Source organism: Lissotriton helveticus, chromosome 5_1, assembly GCF_964261635.1.
Source record: "Lissotriton helveticus chromosome 5_1, aLisHel1.1, whole genome shotgun sequence".
NCBI lineage: Eukaryota > Metazoa > Chordata > Amphibia > Caudata > Salamandridae > Lissotriton > Lissotriton helveticus.
In genome coordinates this window covers 437995281-438017184 of record NC_136065.1, presented here as the reverse complement: position 1 = coordinate 438017184, position 21904 = coordinate 437995281, and the positions used below count along the sequence as shown (strand labels likewise).

The window sequence follows — 21904 nt, the reverse complement described above, 5'->3', positions numbered from 1 at the left end:
AAATGCTTAAGCCCTGGTACCTACCTTACTGCTGAAGGAAAGCACACACTATAGTTGACACACAGGTATCAGACAGAGGCGCAACTTGAGACAAATTTCGGGGGGCTAAGAAAAAATTTCGGGGGGGGGGGGGCTGAATCTTTAAGCAACAAGCAGCGTGGAGCTGCAGAGGCTCTTAGAAGGGGTGAAACAACAGCAAGGCCTCATTAACATGCAAATGGCCTTTTAAAGACATGTGAAGTGCTCGGGTGCGGCTGTGTGTGTGCCCGGGAAGCAGTCTCATCCCGGGCTGTCACACACAATGGGCAGGGGGGGGGCTGAAGCCCTTTGAGTCCAATGGGTGTTGCGCGCCTGGTATCAGATAATATTGTGTGCATTAATTCTTCAGGTAACACATCTCTGCAGCAAGTACATTAACTCAGAAAGCTGAGTAAATGTAAATGTACGTAATTTGTGCCTTTGCGGTTGGAGCAGAGACATAACGTCTTAGGATATCTACCTGGGGTTGGAACCAGAACCTGAAAACTGCTCATTCAGCCTCGATTGAGACAGCAAATGCGCTTTCCCTTGCAGGAAATTTGTTAGATTAAAGGGGGCTTAGAGCATGTCCATTGCTTATCATTGGTTGGCTTCATAGTCCTATTATTTGCTGCCTCCTGTTTGGTCAGCGTGTTAGGCGTCACTTCTTCTTCTTGTGTTTCTCCCTCCGCTGGAGCATGGCCCAAATACTGCTTCCTTTCTTTTTAGGTCTCGCGACCTATCGATGCGCACATGCGCATCGAGCGGAGCGAGAATTCAAGTGGCGAAAACATCATGAAACCACCAGCTTTTTGCTGGCGTTTTCATGGCGTTTTCAAGCAGTTCATGTGAACCACATGAGCAACATGCACGCGCATTCACGGCCAGGGCTTCTCCTCCCCTAATTATTCATGGCCGGCCGCAGGCCGGCCGTACTTTCAGTTTCCCGCTTCTCCCCTAATCATTCATTCCCGGCCGCTCACAGCACATCAAAGGGCTTCGCCCAGCGTGCGCTCTGCATTCTCTCCCCAGCCAGCTTCCCCCAGGCCGTGTTCCCTCATCCCTCGCACCCCCTCCTACTTCAGGCCCCCACCATTTGCTTCCATTTGTTTTTGCTTGTTTTTAAATGTCTTCCGTCCCCTTTCTTGCCTTCCTTCCTATTCCAAACATTATTCCCTCGGTTCCCGCGTGTCTTTTTCTTTCTTCCGTCGTCCTCTCCCATCCATCCGTACTCCCTAGCTTGCTTGCTCTCAGCCTTACTTCCCCGACTCCCTCCTATCATCCCTCCCACTTTTATATCGTCTGGTGATTTCGTTTTGCGTATCCAGTGTTAATTTGCGTATCCAGTGTTAACTTCAATATGTTTGGTTAATAACATAGCATAGTAAATCCGACGCTCAATTTGGTGAATACTGGTGGTGTGTTGGGGGGGTCGTCACAATACCTTTCATTACATCGTCGCCTTTCGAAATGAAGACTACAGTACCGGAGTGCAAGAAAGCAGGGAAACGAACTAGTCACATTTGCCGTCGGACACCGCCCGACTAATATTCCATATTACAGACTCCCTTGCTTCTTACGCCACAGAGCCACGCCGCGCGCCGCTGGTGCGCCATGTCCAAGCCAGAGTTGTAAGACTAGCCAAAGACGCACAACTCCAGCATTTCTTCCTTCGCTGCGTGCCTGGCTGTGCACGCCAGGGGCGCACGCATGCTGCAAGACGGCTACACGAACATGTCCAGTCATAGCAGACGCAAGTGACGGTCTTTTTGGTGTATTCTGGGACTTGTTGTTTTGCCGTTCACGATAGTTGATCAAACGCACGAAGCAGACGGTGGGCTGCTCATACGAAATCCATACTCCAGACCAAAGGAAAGTATAATTGCCACTGGCTCCAGAGCCGGCCCTTGCTCCAACAGCGCCATCGCCACTGCTAGTTAATGAAGCGAGGCAGCAGCCCGTTCTCACTGGCTGGCTAGCTATATTAAAGCAGCGGCAAGCCTCGAATATACATCGCCAAGGTAGAAGGAAACTGGTTTGCAGTACGTTTTTATCGTCTAGCCCGCCCATGCGAGATACCGCACGGCCCAGCTGCCTCACACAGCCAATTAAAACGGAGGACGTTCTTCCAAGTCAGATTGTGCTTCTCGTATTAAAAAGAATAAAAAACAAGCATTGGCATAGCCAATAGGTCTCGCTTGTGGGACCTTATAAGTATTTAGTTACAAGGATATTGTGCTGCAAAACAAAATACTTATAAGGTCCCACAAGCGAGACCTATTGGCTATGCCAATGCTTGTTGAATGTCCTTCTATTGCTCATGCTTTCCTGTCCAGACTACTTTTTTCTTCTATTTGCAGCACTCACTAAGAGTGCATGTATTTGCAGGCTGTCTACCCTCCTCCCACGTCCAGCTTTGATTCGTTGCTTCCCTGTCCTATCCCATCCCCCCTTGCACTATTGCCACTGTTGTCATCATTGCTTGCCCTATCCCTATCACCACCGGTGTTGTTGTTTCACCTGTTCCCCCTCTCCCCCTGCCGCCTCGACCTCTTATTGCTTTCCCCTTTGCCCCACGCCTACCACCAGACAAAGAAGTGCCATGAAACAGCCTGCACTAGCCACACCATAAAGCCTTTTTTCCTAACTTTTAGCCATCCTGCACAGCAGATGCACTGCAGTACAATATGGCTAAAATACATTGACAAAACCAATAGCTCTCAATTTGGCGAGACCTAGGGGGTTTGCCAATGCTTGTTTTTTAGTGACATGTCTTCAATTCACTGATATCCTACAAGCTAAAATTAAACACCTCTGTAAAACAGAGGGATACACATGCTTGGATACATTTTGTTTGGCACATATTTTCCATATTCAAAACATTCTAAACAGAGAGTTATACAAACTATGGGGTATGCACATATCATTTGAAGAGTCAATGAAAATGAACTATTTTCACATAGTTAAAAGCAGTACTATATACTCGATGATAACAAGTTATCGACCTCAGTAGATTGAAAAGCTGAGTTGGCTCCTTTGAGATCTGTGTCTTCAAAACTGCAGGTTGATGAGATTTCTTCAGCAGGTAAGTTAAGTCCTGAGATCTATAGAAGTTACAGACAGTATTGGAATGGGCTGTGCCAAAGGCATTTGTAGGAGTTTTGTGCGAGCCTCACAACTGAGACTCCAAGCCCATACTGTATACAGAAGAGGTGTTTAATGAGAGATCTGTAGATTCACCTGGTACTGACATATAGCAGGAGCAGCTGTAAGGAGGCAGCCTGTGCATTGTCTCAGGGCTGTGATACCAGGATGTCCTGCAAACCAGTGCAGGTTGATAGCTCTATAGATATCTGAATAGCTGTTTCGTAAATACATACGGTGTGCAGGGATCGGGGTGTGTTGTGGGACCTCTTGAGGATACCTCGGTACCAGTACTCGATAAAGATCGCAATAGGTATTGTTGGGAGCACTGTAGATGTCTTGGTACGCGTGTACAGAGAAGGGAAGCTGAGACTACACCCAGTATTGAATTTCCCTTGTTGTTTTAGTACCTCTAATTTAGTTTTATCGTTCATGAATGCAGGACTGCAGTCAACAAAATACAATGATAAAAAACAAAGTATGTCTGCGTTAAACTTAGCATGGGGAAGGGTGGCATTCAGAGAGAGAGAGAGATGGAAGGTTGTTATGCAAGGGAGACTGCGCCGATAAAGGGGAAAGTAAAACATAATGCTAAATTGATCATTCTGTACCTGAAGATTCAAAAAGACAACTTCACATGAGCAAACAGCAGAAATGAACAGAGCACATAGACAAATCTGAAAATTCAATTAAATGACACTCTTTTCCTCCTCACATCACAGCATCAAGCTCCGACTCTTTACCGTAGACTCCCATCTCTGGCCACTGTTGGGTGAGTTCCTGTGCTTCTTTTCCTCTCACTTTAGACGCTGGCCTTGAAGCCACTCCACTGCCCATTCGCTGGAACAGACAGTATAATGTGTCATGTGTCAACCATGGACAAGAACTTCTGAGGTATGGGCCACGATGATCCACAGAAAATGGGTTGCCGTTACATTGTCATCATAAATATGAGATGAAGGAAGGCCATGAATTTCTGTCAAATGATAAACAGAGGTAGGAAAATCCGGGAATGAACAGAGTGGGAAGAACAGAGTGGCCTATGCAACAGAGAGTTCCATGAATCATAGGGCCATATTTACAAGCCCCTATTGTGACCACAATGTCACTTTTCTCGACGTTGTGGTTGGGATAGGGGCTTCACCTTATTCACAAGGTGGCATTAAGCCACTTAACGCGGCTTAACGCTGGATTGTGAATAAGGCACTCTTTCACTGAATACTTAGTGCGAAAGGGGCAGGCAATGGGTGTTGTGGTGGGTGTTCCACCGCAACAGCCATTGATTTTAATGCTGCCCCATATTTACAAGGGTGGAATAAATATGGGACAGCGCCAAAATTAAGACGAGGGAAAATCCAAGTCTTACCCTGGCGCAACGAGGATCCCACTTTTGACCTCTATCACACTATTGCCCAAAACGTTTTCTTTTCAATCTTCTATTTTTGTCACAGAAGCAAAAGTACAGAGCGTCGTTTCAACTTTCTCCCAAGTAAAAACCCAATGTCTCGAAAACATACAAAAGTGCTATAAGCATTTATAAACAACCATAAGCTACAAGAGGCTACAAGAAGTCTTGTTTTTGATGATTTTACACAACAGGTGTTATCTTTGTTCAACTCAAATGCTACTCATGTTAACGACCTAAGAAGCCTGAATGGCTGAGTCTGTTCTTGTGGAATTATATCATCTGAGATGTTTATGATGTTGGGAACAATGTACCACTTGTGTGGCCTTTTAGCATTCACCATCATTATTCGTTATTGTTGCAGGCCAGAGCATGGAGGTGTGGTTGGGTGTGGGTGTGTGTGTGCATGTATTGTGCCCTATGATGGGAGAGGTTCTTGTCTTGCATAAGGGTCTGAGGTGTTCTCTGAATCATATACACTGATAATGTGCTTACACATGCATGTATGTACATGGAAGTGTGAGAGAAGAGTAGCACATTCGTCCATGCATGTGCATTACACGCTAAATTCTCCAGTGAGCTTGGTTTGAACTAGCCTCCTCTGATCGCATTTCTTATGTGCTAGCATAACCCAAGAAATCTTTAGTTCGTTTTTCAGAAACTACGCCCTCATCACATACATCCCACCCTCAGGGGTGGTTGAGCCAGGTAACCTGGACATCCCAATTGCTGTGCTCGCATATCTGGTCAGAGCTATCCCTGTTCTTGCGATGGTTAATTTGAATTGGCCTGGAGGCCTCGCGTGGGTGTGTGTGGGTGTGTGTGGGAGGGGGGGGGGGCGTGGGGGTGGATAAAGCCTCGCGGCGCGTGCTGACGCGTGCCGCACTCCAGGAGAAGGCCTGTCAGAGATCCGGCGTTCAGAAAACCGCTAGGAGCTCTACTTCCGGTGTGGGATTGGCTGGAGCACGGCGTTGGCACCCCTACCTGACCCGCAGCAACGGACAGGCCTGGGCTTGCCCACCTTGGCACTTCCTTATACAGAGAACCGTAACTGCTAATTCTTTCTTTCACGCGCCGAGACCATAGAGGCCTCACCAAGGCCCGACAGGAAGGCACGAGACAATGAAAGGGGAGGAAGTGGCAACATTCGGGTGTAATGAGTTCTGCGCTCTGCAGTAATCACTGAGGAGCCACGTGTGATGTCCCAAGACACGTGTGTGATGCCGCACCAGGTGCCGCCTTATGAATGCTGCAGGGACTTGATACAAAGGAAGCAGGCGCTTCACTAGCCCGCGTACACTCACTTGTGTGACTGAAGGGGCTGTTGCTGTCAGCAAGGTTTTATGTTGGATGAAAAACGTATTGGGGTCTCTCAAAGGGGTGTGAGCTAATAACTTAACTAGTAATCCTTTGCAAGAGGTGTGATCTATATAATCACGAGTGTGGCTTAAAACACATGGGTTCTCATTTATGAAAAGTGACGCATCGCTGCGTGAAAACAGCGATGCGTCACTTTTCACTGCGCCCTCCTTGCAACACCAATGATGCGTCATATTTACAGTATGACGCATCATTGCGCAAGGAGTTACAGAGACGTCAGTATTTCTGACGTATCTGTATGGCACAAAAGTGACGCATTGCTGGAGTGTGTCACGAAAGTGACGCAACTCCAGCAATGTATCCTTTCACATGGGACAAGCCCCATGTGAAAGGGCCTGCGTCAGCAGGCGTAAGAAATTGACGCATTTATGTCCTAGAAGTGGTGCAGTGAAATCACATAGATTTCACTGCGTCACTTCTACGACCCGTTCTTGCGTCAATACGCCCACCTTGCATACATTATACCTGGGGCAGGTATAATGTGGCGCAGGGGTTTAGAAAGTGACACATCTACCTAGATGCGTCACTTTGTAAATATGGCGCAATAAGGCGCATTTTTTACGCCACTGGTGCGTCACAAAAAGTAACGCACAAGCGGGGTAAAAGTGACGCATAGCCTCATAAATGAGGCCCATTAAATTAAAATCCTGCGCTTCCTGTAGCATAAAACCAGCCAGTCCCATAATTTGCTGCTTTTCTGTTCTTGCATCAGGCCTTTCACACAGTACTGGACATGAACCTAAAACTAGGCAAACATATTTGGTATGCAAATGTTTGTTAGCAGTATTAGGCAAATTATTACTTATGAGTGATTCGATTTGAAAATGTTTCAATTCTGAAAATATGAGACTGAGTTAAATATTATAAGGTCTGTAGTCTTCAGAGTTCCTCAGTACCTCCTGTTCTTACCATACACATCACTCTTCACTGCAGTCTCTCTGTTGTGCTCTTTTTCTTCCCACACATTTCTGAAATCCTCCATCTGCATATCTCACACCTCAGCTTTTCCCTCTTCATTGTGCTCTTTTCAAAGTTTCCTGCATGAACTTCCCTTAATATCCTTCACTTTACCACCCCATCTCACATAACGCACCCATTCGCCTGAAAGCATCGCTTTTTGTTTTACTTGCATTCTATCAATACTTTGACAACTGTGTACCTCCTTTACACACTTTTTGGAGAGGCTCATAACTGGAATTAACACACAGGATCATTACTCTGTACGATCTGCAGACCGGCAAAGGATTGGATAAACATATTTTCTGAACACCTTTATGATTCGTTGACAGCCATTCAACTCACACTGCCATCAGCCTCAACCCCAGAGCTCTCAAAGGTGGCCCCTGATAAACACCCACCCACAACCTGAACTCACAAGCAACCTAGAGGTGACGCAGTTCATAGTACACACTATACTTGAGTAATATTCTGCATAAAAAATGCATTTGTTGTTTTGCTGGCATTTAGTTGTGTGAGGTTGGTACATAGCTTGTTAAATATTTAGAGGTGGGTGGTGTAGGTTAGCCTGATGGCAAAATGATTTATAAAAAAATTAGGGCAAGTAATGAGGGGCGGGAGGGATTGCACATCCAACAACAATGCAGGAGGGGCGGGAGGGACATTGCAAGCAACAACAACATGGAAGGGGCCGGGCATGCAACAATATTGCAAGAGGGAGCTGGAGAAGCAAGCAACAATTTAGGAGATGGGCGGGCAAACAACAAAATAGGAGAGGGTGGCAGGGATTGGCAAGAAAGCAGCAACGTCGGAGGGGGTGGGATTGATGGAGCCAGCAAGCAATCAACAGTGTATAAAGGGGGAGGGACAGGGCAAGCACACAACAATGAAGGAATGGGCGGGAGGGACAGTGCAAACAGGCAACAACATGGGAAGGTGGTGGAAGGAAGGGGACATGCAAGGTTCAATGCAGAATGGGGTGGGTGGGACTGGACAAGCAAACAGCAATGTGGGAGGGGACAAGCAAATATGTGGAATAGGACACTGGGAGTTGACCTACAAACACATGCAATCTTATGGCGTGCAGCAACTGAGAAAGAAAAAAATAGCTCTGAAAGTACAACCAGTGGAAGGGCACAGGGCAAGGAAGCAGTACTTGGAATATGTTCCAGAAAAGGGACAAATACTCAAAGAGGAAGTGAAGTCGGCATGCGTTGACTACACGAAGCCCATGAATGGTAAGCAATGGGCAGTCTCTAAGCCCGCTGTAAGTAAACAAAATGTCCCGCAAGCAACAGCGCATGCACTGTCTAAGGTGAGACCTACACATGATGTGATGTTGCTGTCATGATGGGAGTGGTAAATTTATGCCTACATACTGGAGTGGTTTTGGTTGCCAATTGATGTTTTGCTTGACTGTGCGGCTGGTTTGGAATCCCTTTGCCAACCTATGTCTTAGTTGTAATTAGAAGCAAGCCATGTAGCTGTGAGGAACAAAGCTTAATTCTTGAAGGTAATTGGTTGACTTACACCCTTTCCAGGTCATCATTTTTAGCATACCACATGTCATGTCTGATTCCTTGAGTCAGTCTTGTTGTATGTATATCACAACATTGAGGTAAAAAATGTAGACTTGCAACAATATGAACCCTCTTATCGACTACCACTCTCTTGGGAAGATAACTACAAGTTAAAGAGGAACTGATTTACTATTTTTAAAACCAATCAATCAATCAATCAATCAATCACTTGTAAAGCGCGCTACTCACCCATGAGGGTCTCAAGGCGCTGAGGGAAGGGGGTGCTGCTACTGCTCGAACAGCCAGGTCTTGAGGAGTCTTCTGAAGGTGAGTAGGTCTTGGGTCAGCCGCAGGTGAGTAGGGAGGGAGTTCCAGATCTTGGCGGCGAGGAAGGAGAAGGATCCGCGACCGGATGTCGTTATTTGGATGCGGGGGATGGCGGCGAGGGTGAGGCTGGAGGAGCGGAGCTGGCGGGTTGGGGTGTAAAAGCTGAGTCTGCTGTTCAGATAGGCTAGTCCGGTGGTGTGGAGTGCTTTGTGTGCGTGGGTGAGGAGCTTGAAGGTGATCCTCTTGTTGACGAGGAGCCAGTGTAGGTCTTTCAGGTGGGGGGTGATGTGGCTGCGACGAGGGATGTTGAGGATCAGTTGGGCGGAGGCGTTTTGGATGCGTTGCAGTCGTCGTTCGTAGGTGTTTGGCCGGGATTCCTGCGTAGAGTGCGTTGCCGTAGTCCAGCATGCTGCTGGCGAGGGCTTGGGTCACCGTTCTTCTGGTTTCGGTCGGGATCCATTTGAAGAACCTGCGGAGCAAGCGGAGGGTGTTGTAGCAGGATGAGGAGACGGCACTGACCTGCTTCGACATGGAGAGGGAGGAGTCGAGGATGAATCCTAGGTTGCGTGCGTGGTCCGTGGGTGTCGGTGTTGTCCCGAATGCGGTAGGCTACCAGGAGTCGTCCCAGGCAGAGGGGGTGGGGCCGAGGACCAGAACTACTTACCTTAATCACATATTGGTATTTAATATTGTTCAGGTCAATCTTTCAACCATCTTATTGTGTCTTTGGATTCTCCTTTTTTTAAGTAAAAGCTTGTTTTTACATAGCATTTGACACCACAGTGTAGTGTGTTTTGCAGCACTGTAATGACAGGCAGGCCTAGTAGACAATAATAATCAATAAATCAAGCATCAAAGGATCAGAGACAGGGTCAAGAAACCAACCCTCAACCCACCGGTGACACTCTGGTCTCTGCTGGAATCAAATACAGAACCATAGTGCACCAAGTTCATAAAAGCACTTCAGGACCACACAAATGGTGGTAATGCACTATAGAAATGTGCTTCTTTAATTCTAAATTGCAACTGGTATTCTGATGTCTTGATTATATGTGTGGGTCTACAAATCACTGCATGCAAAGTGCTGCTGCCTAAAGAAGTAGACTGGCTTATGGGGCTCAGGAATGACAGGAACCACTTGTTAACTGGGCACCTACCCTCTTTTAGTCCCACTGGGTACAACACAGGATAAAGCCCAACTATAATGCATGTATTACAGCACATGATAAAAAATATTGCCTAAATTAAATTGAACTAGCCACTACATCACACAGTAAATCTCAGCAAGTAGATCAAGCGCTGATAGTAGCAAATATATTCTTATATTGACTAAGCTGCAATATTGTTGTAGGTCCACATTTATATTAATAGAATATCTCACACACACACGCACCACACGCATCCATAGATATAAAATCCTTAGCAATTTTTTTACTCTAAAAGGCTAAACTGTTGGCTTTGACAATGCTTTTTTCAATGGCATTTGCATGTGAATCCATGCATCATGACCCAGGCACATTCATGTGGATGCATGGCCGGGAAGCTTGCCATGTGTTTTCCATAAAAACCATCACAAGATGGTTGTTATTATGTATGCCTGTGTCGTGGTCATGCGCTCACTTGCTTTGTATCACACTGTGCCCATTCGTAATTTACCATTCAAAATGCAGTCAGAAGTGTTAGAATGGTAAATTAAAAGCTAAAAAAGTGGAAAATAAAGTGTGTAGCAGTGCAAAAAAAGGAAGCCCCGTCCTGGTACTTTTTTGCAGCTGCAAGCCCCTCCTAAACATTTTTATTTTTAAATATAGAAAGGAGAACGAAACAGGTAGTGGGTTGAGGAACATCAAACAGCGGGTGAAGAGAATAAAAAGAGAGATCGTGCAGGGTACAGGAACAAGGGGGGGGGGAGAGAGAGCAAAGAAACAGATCAACTTCCATGGAGTACTGAATGCAAAAGAAAATATATGAAGTAACCACTGGAGCAAGCCATAGACCAAAGAAGAATAGGGCAATATCACAGAAAAGCAATGGACAGGAATGCACTGTATTGCTTACATACCCTCCCCTTTTACTTTGGCATAGGGCAGCGCAGCAAGGTGCCTTGCTGTGCCGCCTTACGCCTAAATGCCATAAATGAGGTTCTTAGTGTTCCTCTTGAAATTTTGGAACCTGGTTCACTGAATCCTGTCATAAGTCTGCACCTTCCTGCTTCACTGAGTACAGATTTAGAACCTGTGGAAATTCACAAACTGTTCCAGAAGTATGACTGGAAACCCGCAACAGTTGCAGGATTTCAGGTGTACTCCTGGAAAATGTAAATTAGCAATTGCGATTATAAGGCGGTACATCCATGTGTGCACTTTTACATAGCTGCATGGGAAAATACATCACATATGTTAAATGGCATGTTTTCTTAGTGGTGAAAATAATTTCTCTCTTCCCTTAACTACCACCAGTTTTGGGTGTGCCCCCCTTCCCTTCTCCTTCCAGACTGGAAAATGGTTTGCCCTTATAATGGGTATATTTCCAGTAAGAGAGCGGGTTGCAGTATGGTTTGTATGCACCCACAAACTCATGCAAATACATTTCATTTAATATAAACATCTGCATATATAATCCATTTAGTGAATGTTGAACCATTGAGTGTACTTTAGCAAAAGTCTGGGTTCTCCTTTTTAACATTTTAGGTTTGTTTAATCCTTTAACCGATGTCACTTCCGTCGTTTTACATTGAAGTCACTTTTAGTGAGGCCACTAAATATGCTTTTAGCAGCTATTTAGTTCTCACTGCTAAAATAAAAAACTCGGAAGCTCTAGCTGTAATTCTCCTTCGTGGCTTATAATACTGCACCACAGAAAATGAATGCAAAGTTGCAGGGCCCCTTTTCGTGAATACCTCACTCTTGTAAATGGAGCACTTAAACGTACACATGGTTTTAGGAATCGAACACTTTGCTTTCAGTGCTTTACTGATCTTTAGCCAATATTCCATTAGGCATGTATGCACATATTGTAGTGCGAAAAGAGAGTAATGTGGATCTTCTGAAAGACGCACTAGTCGGTAGCATAACGCTTTGCCCGGCATACGGCTGACTCCTTCCCAGCCTGCCCGGTCGCTGAGAACCATCAGCCTATCGGACGTTTTTCTGGTTTCCCTATATGCAGGACCACTGGAATTAAGCGGCAGAAGAGGGCCAAATTATGCGACAGGGTTGAGTAAATTATGCGGCATAATGCGGCACATTTTGTTATAGTATTACTTCATTATTTCCTCATTTGAAATCTGTGGGCATTGGTTGCACCTTATTAGTACCAGTTTAACATCCAAATATAGCAATAGAGCAACAGAAAGGTGACCAGTCCAGTCCACATTTGCAAAGGGCCTTCCACAGTGCCGTAACTTTTTAACACTGTGAGGTAGAAACTATATATTTTTTTAAACTACAGGTTATGCGGCAGATGGCGGGTTTATGGGGCAAGTGAGGTAAATCTATAATTATGCAAAAAAGTGCCCCAGCTGCACATTCGCATAATTACAGTGGCCCTGCCTATATGTCAGATTTCCTCTGAAAGTGTAACAGGCCAGGCACTACGCCACTAGTGCGGCATCAGCCGTGCTGACTAAACACCAGGTAATCACTCCATCCCTGCCCTTTGTTTGAGGTTGTGCTTTCTGCAGGAAGTTATACCAATCGTTGCACCGTTTGAATGTCAATGTTGTTGCACTGCTCGCACTCTAGTGACATTTTGGTGACTCTCCTCTGTGCACCTGGGAGAATTTTAAGGGTATGAATGTGAAATTCCCGGAAGCTGCTGGTTTGAGACAAACATTGAATGCTGAATGCTGAATTCTTCTAGAGCAGGGTGAGCTTTTTCCACAGCCCACTAGGGGGCATCAAAGCTGCTCAAACGTGTCAGCAGTTAGTTCAGACACCGAACCCATTCATTCCTCTCTGACAAGGCAGCCACCGGGAGTATTGCTTCCCTTCTGTGTCCCTTACTGGGGATGGGTTAGCATGACGTGGTCTAATGGGAGCTGTAAATAACAGTAAGTTCGGGTTATGTGTCAAAAAGGTGAGACCCGATGTACCAGGCCGGTTCGATACCATATGATTCACATGTGATATTACACAAAAACTAACAATCGTAATAACATTTAACAAAACATATACAAAAATATTGCACAAGATAAAAGGTATTTACACTAAGGGGTCTGAGTAAAATAAAGTGAACTGCCAGGAGGATGATTTGGGTGCCACCCTGTAACATCTTAAAATAACATAACGTAACATGATATAGCATAACTGGCTTATGTATAGGCACCTGACTGTTGATAGATAGGATATTGGTTACATTGACCTATGCTCGCCATCCTAATACTCTTTCATCTTCCTTGCTCGCAGAGTCATCTACCCCCTGTCGGATTCGCCCCTCGTAAAGATGTCCCAGTCATCCGCCGCCGACGAAGGGACGACCTTTGAGCACCTCTGGAACACCCTGTAAGTGCCTCTGTCCGTTTTCTGTCTCCTCATCGTCACGTGCGCTCGTTTGGCCTGGGTGTCTTGGCACACAGGTCGCATTGCTAAGAGTAGAGATTTTATTTTATTTTATTTAATGCAGTTTTATATAGCGCAAACTTTACCCAAAGGTGTCAGAGCGCTTTACAAAAGAACCAGTTACATAAGGTACACAAGATACACTACGCAAGCTAACAAGTTACATACATACAGTTACAAAGGTACACAAGAAAGACTGAGCACGCTAACAAGTTACATATATGCAGTTTCAACTCTAACTATTTGCATATTGATATTGTAAAAACAGAAGGCGTCTGTGTTAGGTTAAAAGCAGGAGTAAAATACATATTTACAAAGTTGACCTCATGTGAGTGCTAGATGAACTTAAGGGTCAAGAAATGGGTTGAATTATTCCAGGAAGTGCCTTTAGAGGAGGAGAGTTTTAAGATCAGTTTTGAAGGTCGGGAAAGAGGTTTGAGCCATAAATCTTTCCCTTTTGAAGGTAGGAGGTTCGAGCAGCAAGGTTTCCACATTGCGTGAAGGTCTAGAGCATGGGTACTCACAAACTCTGTCAGGGGCCAAAATTACAGTGTGGTTTGTGGCTCTGTCCTCTGGTAGGAGCGGGATAAGTGGAGGGCAGGGCCAGTGGGGGGGCGGGGCCACAGTAAAAAAAAAATCTAATTCAAAACATTAGACAATGCGACAATGCTGTATTTCAAAAGCAGATGTAACTACAAAGAGCGCCTTTTGATAATAAATTTTTATTAGCAGACAATAGCAATCTTAAGAGGCATTGCATAGCTTCATACACACTTTGACCCCAAATTCCATCACAGTCTCTCTCTCTCTGTCAGTCAGTCTCTCTCCTAGTCAGCTAGTCTCTCTCTGTCAGTCAGTCAGTCTCTCTCTGTCAGTCAGTCTCTCTCTCTGTCAGTCTCTCTCTGTCAGTCAGTCTCTCTGTCAGTCAGTCTCTCTGTCAGTCTCTCTCTTAGTCAGTCAGTCTCTCAGTCAGTCTCTCTCAGTCAGTCAGTCTATCTCTCAGTCAGTTTCTCTGCCTCAGTCAGTCAGTCTCTCTCCCTCAGTCAGCCAGTCTCTCTCAGTCAGTCAGTCTCTCTCTGCCAGTCTCAGTCAGTCAGTCTCTCTTTGCCAGTCTCAGTCTGTCTCTCTTTCTCTCCCAGTCATTCAGTCTCTCTTTCTCACCCAGTCAGTCAGTCCCTCTCTGTCAGTCAGTCTCTCGCTCTGTCAGTCTCTCTCTGGCAGTCATTCTCTCTCTGTCAGTCTCTCTCTCAGTCAGTCAGACTCTCTGTCAGTCAGTCTCTCTCTGTCAGTCAGTCTCTATCTTAGTCAGTTAGTCTCTCTCTTAGTCAGTCAGCCTCTCAGTCACTCTCTCAGTTAGTCAGTCTTTCAGTCAGTCTCTCTCAGTCAGTCTTTCTCAGTCATTCTCTCTCTCAGTCAGTCAGTCTCTCTCTCAGTCAGTCTCTCTCTGTCAGTCAGTCTCTATCTCTCAGCCAGTCAGTCTCTCTCTCTCTATCAGTCTCTCTATCAGTCAGTCTCTCTCTCAATCAGTCAGTCAGTCTCTCTATCAGTCAGTCTCTCCCTCTCAGCCAGTCAGTCTCTCAGTCAGTCAGTCTCTCTGTCAGTCAGTCTCTCTCTGCCAGTCTCAGTCAGTCTCTCTCACTCTCTCTCTCTCGGTGTCAGTCAATCTCTCTCTATCAGTCAGGCAATCTCTCTCTCAGTTAGTAAGTCAGTTTCTCTCTCAGTCAGTCTCTCTCTCTCTGTCAGTCTCTCTCTCTCTCAGTCAGTCTCCTTTAGTCTCAGTCAGTCTTTCTCTGCCAGTCTCAGTCAGTCAGTCTCTCTTTCTCTCTCAGTCAGTCAGACTCTCTCCTAGTCAGTCAGTCTCTCTCTGTCAGTCTCTCTCTATCAGTCATTCTCTCTCTCAGTCAGTCTCTCTCTCTCAGTCAGTCTCTCTCTCTCAGTCAGGCAATGTCTCTCTTAGTCAGTCTCTCTCTTAGTCAGTCTCTCTCTCTCAGTCAGTCTCTCTCTGTCAGTCTCTCTCAGTAAGTCTCCCTCAGTCAGTCTCTCTCAGTCAGTCTCTCAGGCAGTCTCTCTCTCTCTCTGGCGGTCTCTCTCTCTCTGTATCAGTCAGTCTCTCTCTCAGTCTATTTCTCGGTCTCTCAGTCTCTCTCAGTCTCTTTCTCTATGTCAGTTTCTCTCTCTCTCTCTTTCTCAGTCAGTCAGTCTCTCTCTCGGTCAGTCAGTCTCTCTCTCTCTCTCACTCTGTCAGTCTCTCTCTCTCTCTGTGTCAGTCAGTCTCTCCCTCAGTCAGTCTCTCTCTCCCTCAGTCAGTCTCTCTCTCTCTAAGTCAGTCTCTCTCTCGCTCTCTCAGTCAGTCAGTCAGTCAGTCTCTCTCCGTCAGTCAGTCTCTCTCTCACTCTCTCTCTCTCTGTCTCTCTCTCTGTCTCTCTTAGTCAGTCAGTCTCTCAGTTAGTCAGTCTCTCATTCTGTCAGTCAGTCTCTCTCGCTACTCTCTCTCTCTCTCTCTCTCTCTTAGTGGGGGGCATGGGTAATTACCTGTAAGGTCCTTGGGCTGCCAAGGAAGGCTTGGCAGGCCGCCGGCGGCCCGCAGGTCGTACTATGCGTACTATGAGTACCACGGTTCTAGAACCTCGAGAGATTTAGAGTTTATTAGCCAGAAAGTGTGAGTTGGAGGTGCGCAAGACTTTGTGGGTGATACAGGCAGAGACAACAGCAAGGGTGTGATGTGATTGTTTGTTTTAGCTCCATATACGAAGCAAGCTGCTGAGTGGAGGACGGATTTTAGAGGGGAAAGGTGCGATTTGGGGATGCCAGCAAGGGGAGAGTTACAGTAGTCCAATCTGGAAAGTGCCAAAGATTGGACCAAGGTTTTTATGTCTTGTTCAGGAAAGAAGCGCCAAACCCCCCAGAGAAGGCTCAGTTGATAGCGTGTATTCTTGGCGACGGAATTGATATGGTACTGTAAGTTGAGCCTTTTGTCTAGGATGACGCCTAGAGATTTGGCACTGTCAACAATGATAGGTTTGTTGTTGAGAATGTTTAGATTGTTCATCCAAGATTGGATAGGAGGAGGAGATAGTGAGGCCTAGAGGAGAAGAAACTCTGTTTTGGAATGATTCAGAATTAGTTGATGAGTTGACAGCCAGTGGTGGATAGAGTTGAGAGTGGTGTTGAGGATTGAAATGTCATGAGTGGAAGATACCTTTAGGTAGATTTGGGTATCATCCGCATATAGGTGATAATGGATCCCAGATTTTTTTAGGAGATTACCCAGTGGTTCAATGTAAAGGTTGAACAGTGTGGATGCGAGGATCGAGCCTTGAGGGACGCCTTGTCCAACAGCCATTGAAGTGGAGAGAAAGTTTGCTATTTTGGTAATCTGGGATCTGCCTGAGAGGAATGATTCGAACCATTTGAGCACTGTGCCTTCAAAACCCATTCTTAACGTTAAAGTGTTCAGAAGAGTGTTGTGATTAACAGTGTCAAAGGCTGCGGATAGGTCCAGAAGGATCAGGAGACAAGATTCACCAGAGTTAATTACTCACAGGGCATCATCGATCACTTGAAGTAGGGCTGTTTCGGTACTGCAGCCTTGGGTAAAACCAAATTGGAATTCATCAAGGAGGAAGTTGACCTTGATGTGTTGGGAAAGTTGCTTCGCCACACAACTTTCTGTAATTTTAGCAAGAAAAGGGAGGTTGGTGATAAGGCGGAAGTTGTTGAGATCTTTCGCATCAGCAGAGGGTTTCTTAAGAAGTGGAGTAACCTGTCCTGTTTTAAGGGCAGCAGGAAGGGAACCACGGTTGAGGAAGAGGTTTACCAGACTGGTCCAGTAGGAAAGTGTGTGGGTGTTAAAGTCAATGGCAATGTCACTGGGGATGGGGTCAATGGAATGGTTAGAGGGTTTAGTTTCTAGAATTCTTTCAAGGAGAGCCTTTTCGGTGATGGTGTCGAACTTCTGCCACAGAACTAAGGATTTGCGGTCCTTATGGGATGTCGGGTGGGTAACCTGATCCACAAGTGATTTTACTGCCAAAATATTGACACAACCCGACGCAAAATCTGAGCCTCAATTTATAATTATTTATTTTTAAACTCTGCAACAAAGAATTTGACAACAAGGAGAAACCTGGAGGTAAATTAATTCTGCTTAATTGATTGCTATATCTGTATTTTAAAATATCTTATAGGTTAAGGCACCTGCTGCAGAGATCTTTGTGTGCCAGTTAAATCACAAAGAATAATAATAATAATGGAACAATAGCTCTGGAGGATAGCGTATTTGCTGGAGAGATTTGTGTTTTTCCTAGTCCTAGTTATGAATCAAAGTAGCATAGAGGGTTATATATCTCCTACAAAGCACATTATGTAACATGCAGATGACAGATTTTTATCTTATGTAAATAGATAAGTGGGTTACTGCTTTTAAAACAGAGATCCTTTTGTTACTTGTAGTTCATCATTTGTAATCCTTCTAATATAGCACAGGGAGGTATGAACAACATGTTGCCCTACACCTTGTAACCCTCACTGTCTTAGGAAACACATCCTACACATTTACACACATACGATTTATTGTCAATGTATAATCTGTACTTGTGATGTAAAGCGCTCTGAGACCCTGCATTGGGATGAGTACCGCTAAAGCGCCATAAAAGAGATAAAACAAAATGGTGGTATTTAAATTGTTATTTGTGTAAATACTGAGTGACCAACCCATCTGACATTCTTACGTTTTATACATATCTCTTATATACAGGGACTGAACAAAGTCAATCACATTTCTCTCTTAAGTACCTGTGAAGTGATTAGATGTGAGCATTTGTTTCCCCTCCATTGCATCTAGGTATTAGGCTCCCGATAGCTTCCAGCCAGGCTATTTCAACAAAAAGAGGTCTAATGGCCCCTTAATTTGGCTTCTGTTATGGGCAAGTTGGAACCTGATAAGCCCCTTCCCCATCTGCACGTTGCTGCTTGGAACAAAAGCAGACAATGTGCAAGCACCCCTGAAAGTGTCCTGGTTTCAGAAAGTTACAACGGGACGAGTGCAGCATATTTCTGTGAATATCTGGAAAAGTAGGAAAGGAACGTGGCACTCCGCAGCGTAGATGGCATCTACCCTCTGAAAATAGTGGGTAGACGGCATCTACCCTCGACTCGAACCCTGCACACAACCATCTTGGTATTTGCAGATCACTGCACACCAACTAAAGCTGCTATGAGTGAAACTTCCTACACAGCCTTGCCACACAGTCACATGTGGGCTTAACAAGGCAGTGACACAGGCAGGTTCCCAAACAGCCAAACACTGTGGATAGTTGGTGCTACAGAGCATTGTATGGCCTGACAGAGTTGTCCTTGCCTTTCTTTTCCCCTCAGGGAACCCGACAGCACATATTTCGATCTTCCTCAACCCAATCACTCCAGTAGCAATGAGGTGAGCAACCGCCGGGGCGAGGTGAACATGGACGTCTTCCAGATGAGGAGCATGAGTGAATCGATGATGGTGAGTGTCGACATCATCTCATGTCAACAAACTATCAAATTCTTTTTCTGCAGGATTTTTTGCAGACCCACTTGAAGATTCATAGTGGTTGAAGGGCTTGTAGCAAAAGTTTGAAGTGGTACTCCTCTGTGGGCGCAGAGAGGAAGGGTAGTTTTGAAAAGTACCTAGAGTTGCTTGGCATCTAAGGGTCCAGAGTCCGTTTTTTGCAGTTTTGTGGGCAAGAGTATTTTAGGAGGTGGGTTGAAGTTCACTTTCAGGGCGTGATAGCGACCCCCATAACAGTTTATCTACTGTACTCATGTGTGGTGGCTCAAGTTGCAGTAGCGGCTCGTGGAGGGAGTGCTGTGGGGCAGTGGGGCGGGGGAGGGTCAGGGTTGGGGGTAGTAAACTCTGGCTCACGGCCGACCAGAGTAATGTAAATAAATAAAACGAATTTCATTGCACGCACTGAAACGCATTGGGCGTTTCAGCGCGTGCAATGAAATTCGTTTTGTTTATTTATTTGTTTACATTACTCCAGTCGGCCGTGAGCCGGAGTTTACTACCCCCCTACTCTGCCCCTCCCCTCCATGCCTCACCGCCCAGCGACACTCCCTCCACGTGCCGCTACTGTTTAGTCGTGTATATGTATTGGCTCTTCTTGCATCTGTGGCGGTTATACTCATGTGTGTGAGAGCTCTACTCGTGTCTACCAGTATTAGTCATGTACTTCGTAGCTTTAGTCATGTATGTTGTGGCTCTACTCCTGTCTGTGGCAGCTCTTCTCTTGTGAGTAATGATTCTCGTCATGTATGTGGCTGCTCCACTCGTGAATATGGTGGCTCTATTCATGTGTGTGTCAGCTCTACTCTGGAGTTTGGCAGCTCTACCCTTGCGTGTATTGGTTCTAGTCATATATAAGAAGCTCTGCTCATGCATGTGGCAGCTCTATTATAATGTGTAGAAGTTCTATGTGGTGGCTCTACCCATGTATGTGGCAACTCTTCTTCCATGTGTGGAAGCTCTACGCTAGTGTGTGGCAACTCTATCCTGATGAACAACGACTCTAGTAATGTACGTGGTGGCTCTTATTGTGAATGTGGCAGTTCTACCCATGTCTGTAACAGTTCTAGTTATATATGTGACAGCTCTAGTCATATATGTGGCAGTTCACGTGTGGTATGTATTAACTCCATGCTAATGTGTGGCGGCTCTACCCCTGTGTGTAACAACACTATTTATGGACATGATGGCTCTACTTGTGGATGCGACAGCTTAGGTTTTGTGTGTGGTGGCTCTACCCTTTTATGTAACACCTTTAGCCATTTATGCGGCGGTTCTAATCGTAACTGTGGCAACTCTACCCGTCTGTGTGGAAACTCTGTATGTGTGGTGGCTCTATTTGTGTGCAACTGGTGTTCGCAGCCAATGACAGGTCTTCAGTGAGCTAAGTTGGTCTCCACATCCACACCATGAACTTTCATCTAAAGAGACGCAGACCGCTGGCCAAGTAGCAAATGTTAAGGCTTCATCAAAGTGAGACTATATACATGATTTGTCACCTTTGCTAGCAAAATCATTCCACCAAAATCATTGGGGTAGTGAAATGACATCATATGCCCTTTGGGCCCCTTGCCTGTGTCATCACAAGAATTGACGTCACACAACTTTTGACCATTTATAAAAACACGAGAATACACCTTTCTAATAAATAGTGACTGGTTGCAGTAACAAACAGCTAGTTACTGGACTAAGAAAAACTGAAAGGCAGACTTATTTCAATAACCAATAGTAGTAACCCGTATGGTTAGACTGTAGATGTTCCAAAGCAATCAAGAACGACTAAAAGTGGCAAATAAGGGATAGCAATTGCGACAGCTAGCTACCCATAAAAGATGGCATTCTGAAAGTACGCTGATGATGATCTGGTGGATATATGAAGATCTGGCATGGGATTGATACACCACTGGAATAGATGAAAATTAGTCTTCAGTTAGGTGAAGTTAAAAGATATCTCTGAGTGCTGAACACTCTGGTGCTGTGTGCCCATGTGCAAAGCCATGTTCTCAAAGCACAGAATTAATGAAAAGTAGTGACGGCTAGAAGGGGAGACTTAAAAGTTGTCCAGCTGCGGAGGGCTCATTGGGTGTTCATGATGCTGGAATAGCTATAGAGGCAAAACAAAGCGACAAGACCTTGGGTAGAAAAAGGAGGATGTTTAGGTGTCTAAGGAAAGGTATTATCAGCAGTACAGAGGGCCTGTGTTACTGCTGCACAAATTACTGGTGCGATCTCACCGGAAGTAAGATGTCTGGTTCTAAAGACTTCTGAAGGCCCCACGTAGAGTATGGTGCCCAATTAAAAAAAACCTTGTCTATGGCATTTTGCCCAATTCTAAAAGCCTCATCTAGAACATTTTGCCCACTTTGGCTCATCTCCAGCATTGTGTCCAAGCCAGGTGGCATCATTTGAAGTTTTATGTCGAATGCTGACTATCAAGGGCTGAATGAAATACACGGGAGATAACACTGAGGCCTGGATGGTGCATGCTATTGTTAAATGCCTCAAATTCGAGACCCAAGAGCCAAAACATGTAGACAATGGAAGAAATGAGAAATGTGGGGGAGGTGTGACAGATATACTGGTGGTCTTTAACAGTCAGATGCCAACTTTCAGTGCTGGTCAATATTTAGAGAGCCAATAATGGAAGAGATAATATTGATACCCCTGCTGTTCAACCTCTTAGCAGATGCAACGGTCTAATACCTACAATCCTTAGCTTTTAATGGTCATTATAGGACTTTTATCCCACAACCATCCACTGATATCTTATCTGTCCAGTCAGCAGGATTACCAACTAATATGGTACAAGATTTGAAAAGCAACAAGTAGTTTTTGAGCCCTTTTTTCTCGCATCTAACCATCAGTTTAACCGGGATTCCATCAAAAATATTTGCATCGTCCAAAAAACTGACGAGACATGTCAGCAACCATGCCCATTCAAGCTTGCAGAATCTTGGCAAAGGCACGAACCACACAGAGATGTTATGAGCAGATGCATCCCACGTCTCCATGCTCCAACATGCAAACCACCAGCCCCCATAAAATACCACAC

At 45.3% G+C, this 21904-nt stretch overlaps 1 protein-coding gene across 2 annotated transcripts in view; it reads left to right on the top strand.

Annotated features, from left to right (window-relative positions):
• TP73 (tumor protein p73) overlaps positions 1-21904 on the top strand; it is a 520666-nt gene that overhangs the window by 195357 nt on the left and 303405 nt on the right. For both annotated transcript variants that reach the window (XM_078642641.1, XM_078642642.1), the window contains exons 2-3: positions 13155-13250; positions 18684-18810. In XM_078642641.1, the coding sequence (XP_078498767.1) occupies positions 13155-13250; positions 18684-18810 (223 nt within the window). The remainder of the gene's footprint in view (positions 1-13154; positions 13251-18683; positions 18811-21904) is intronic.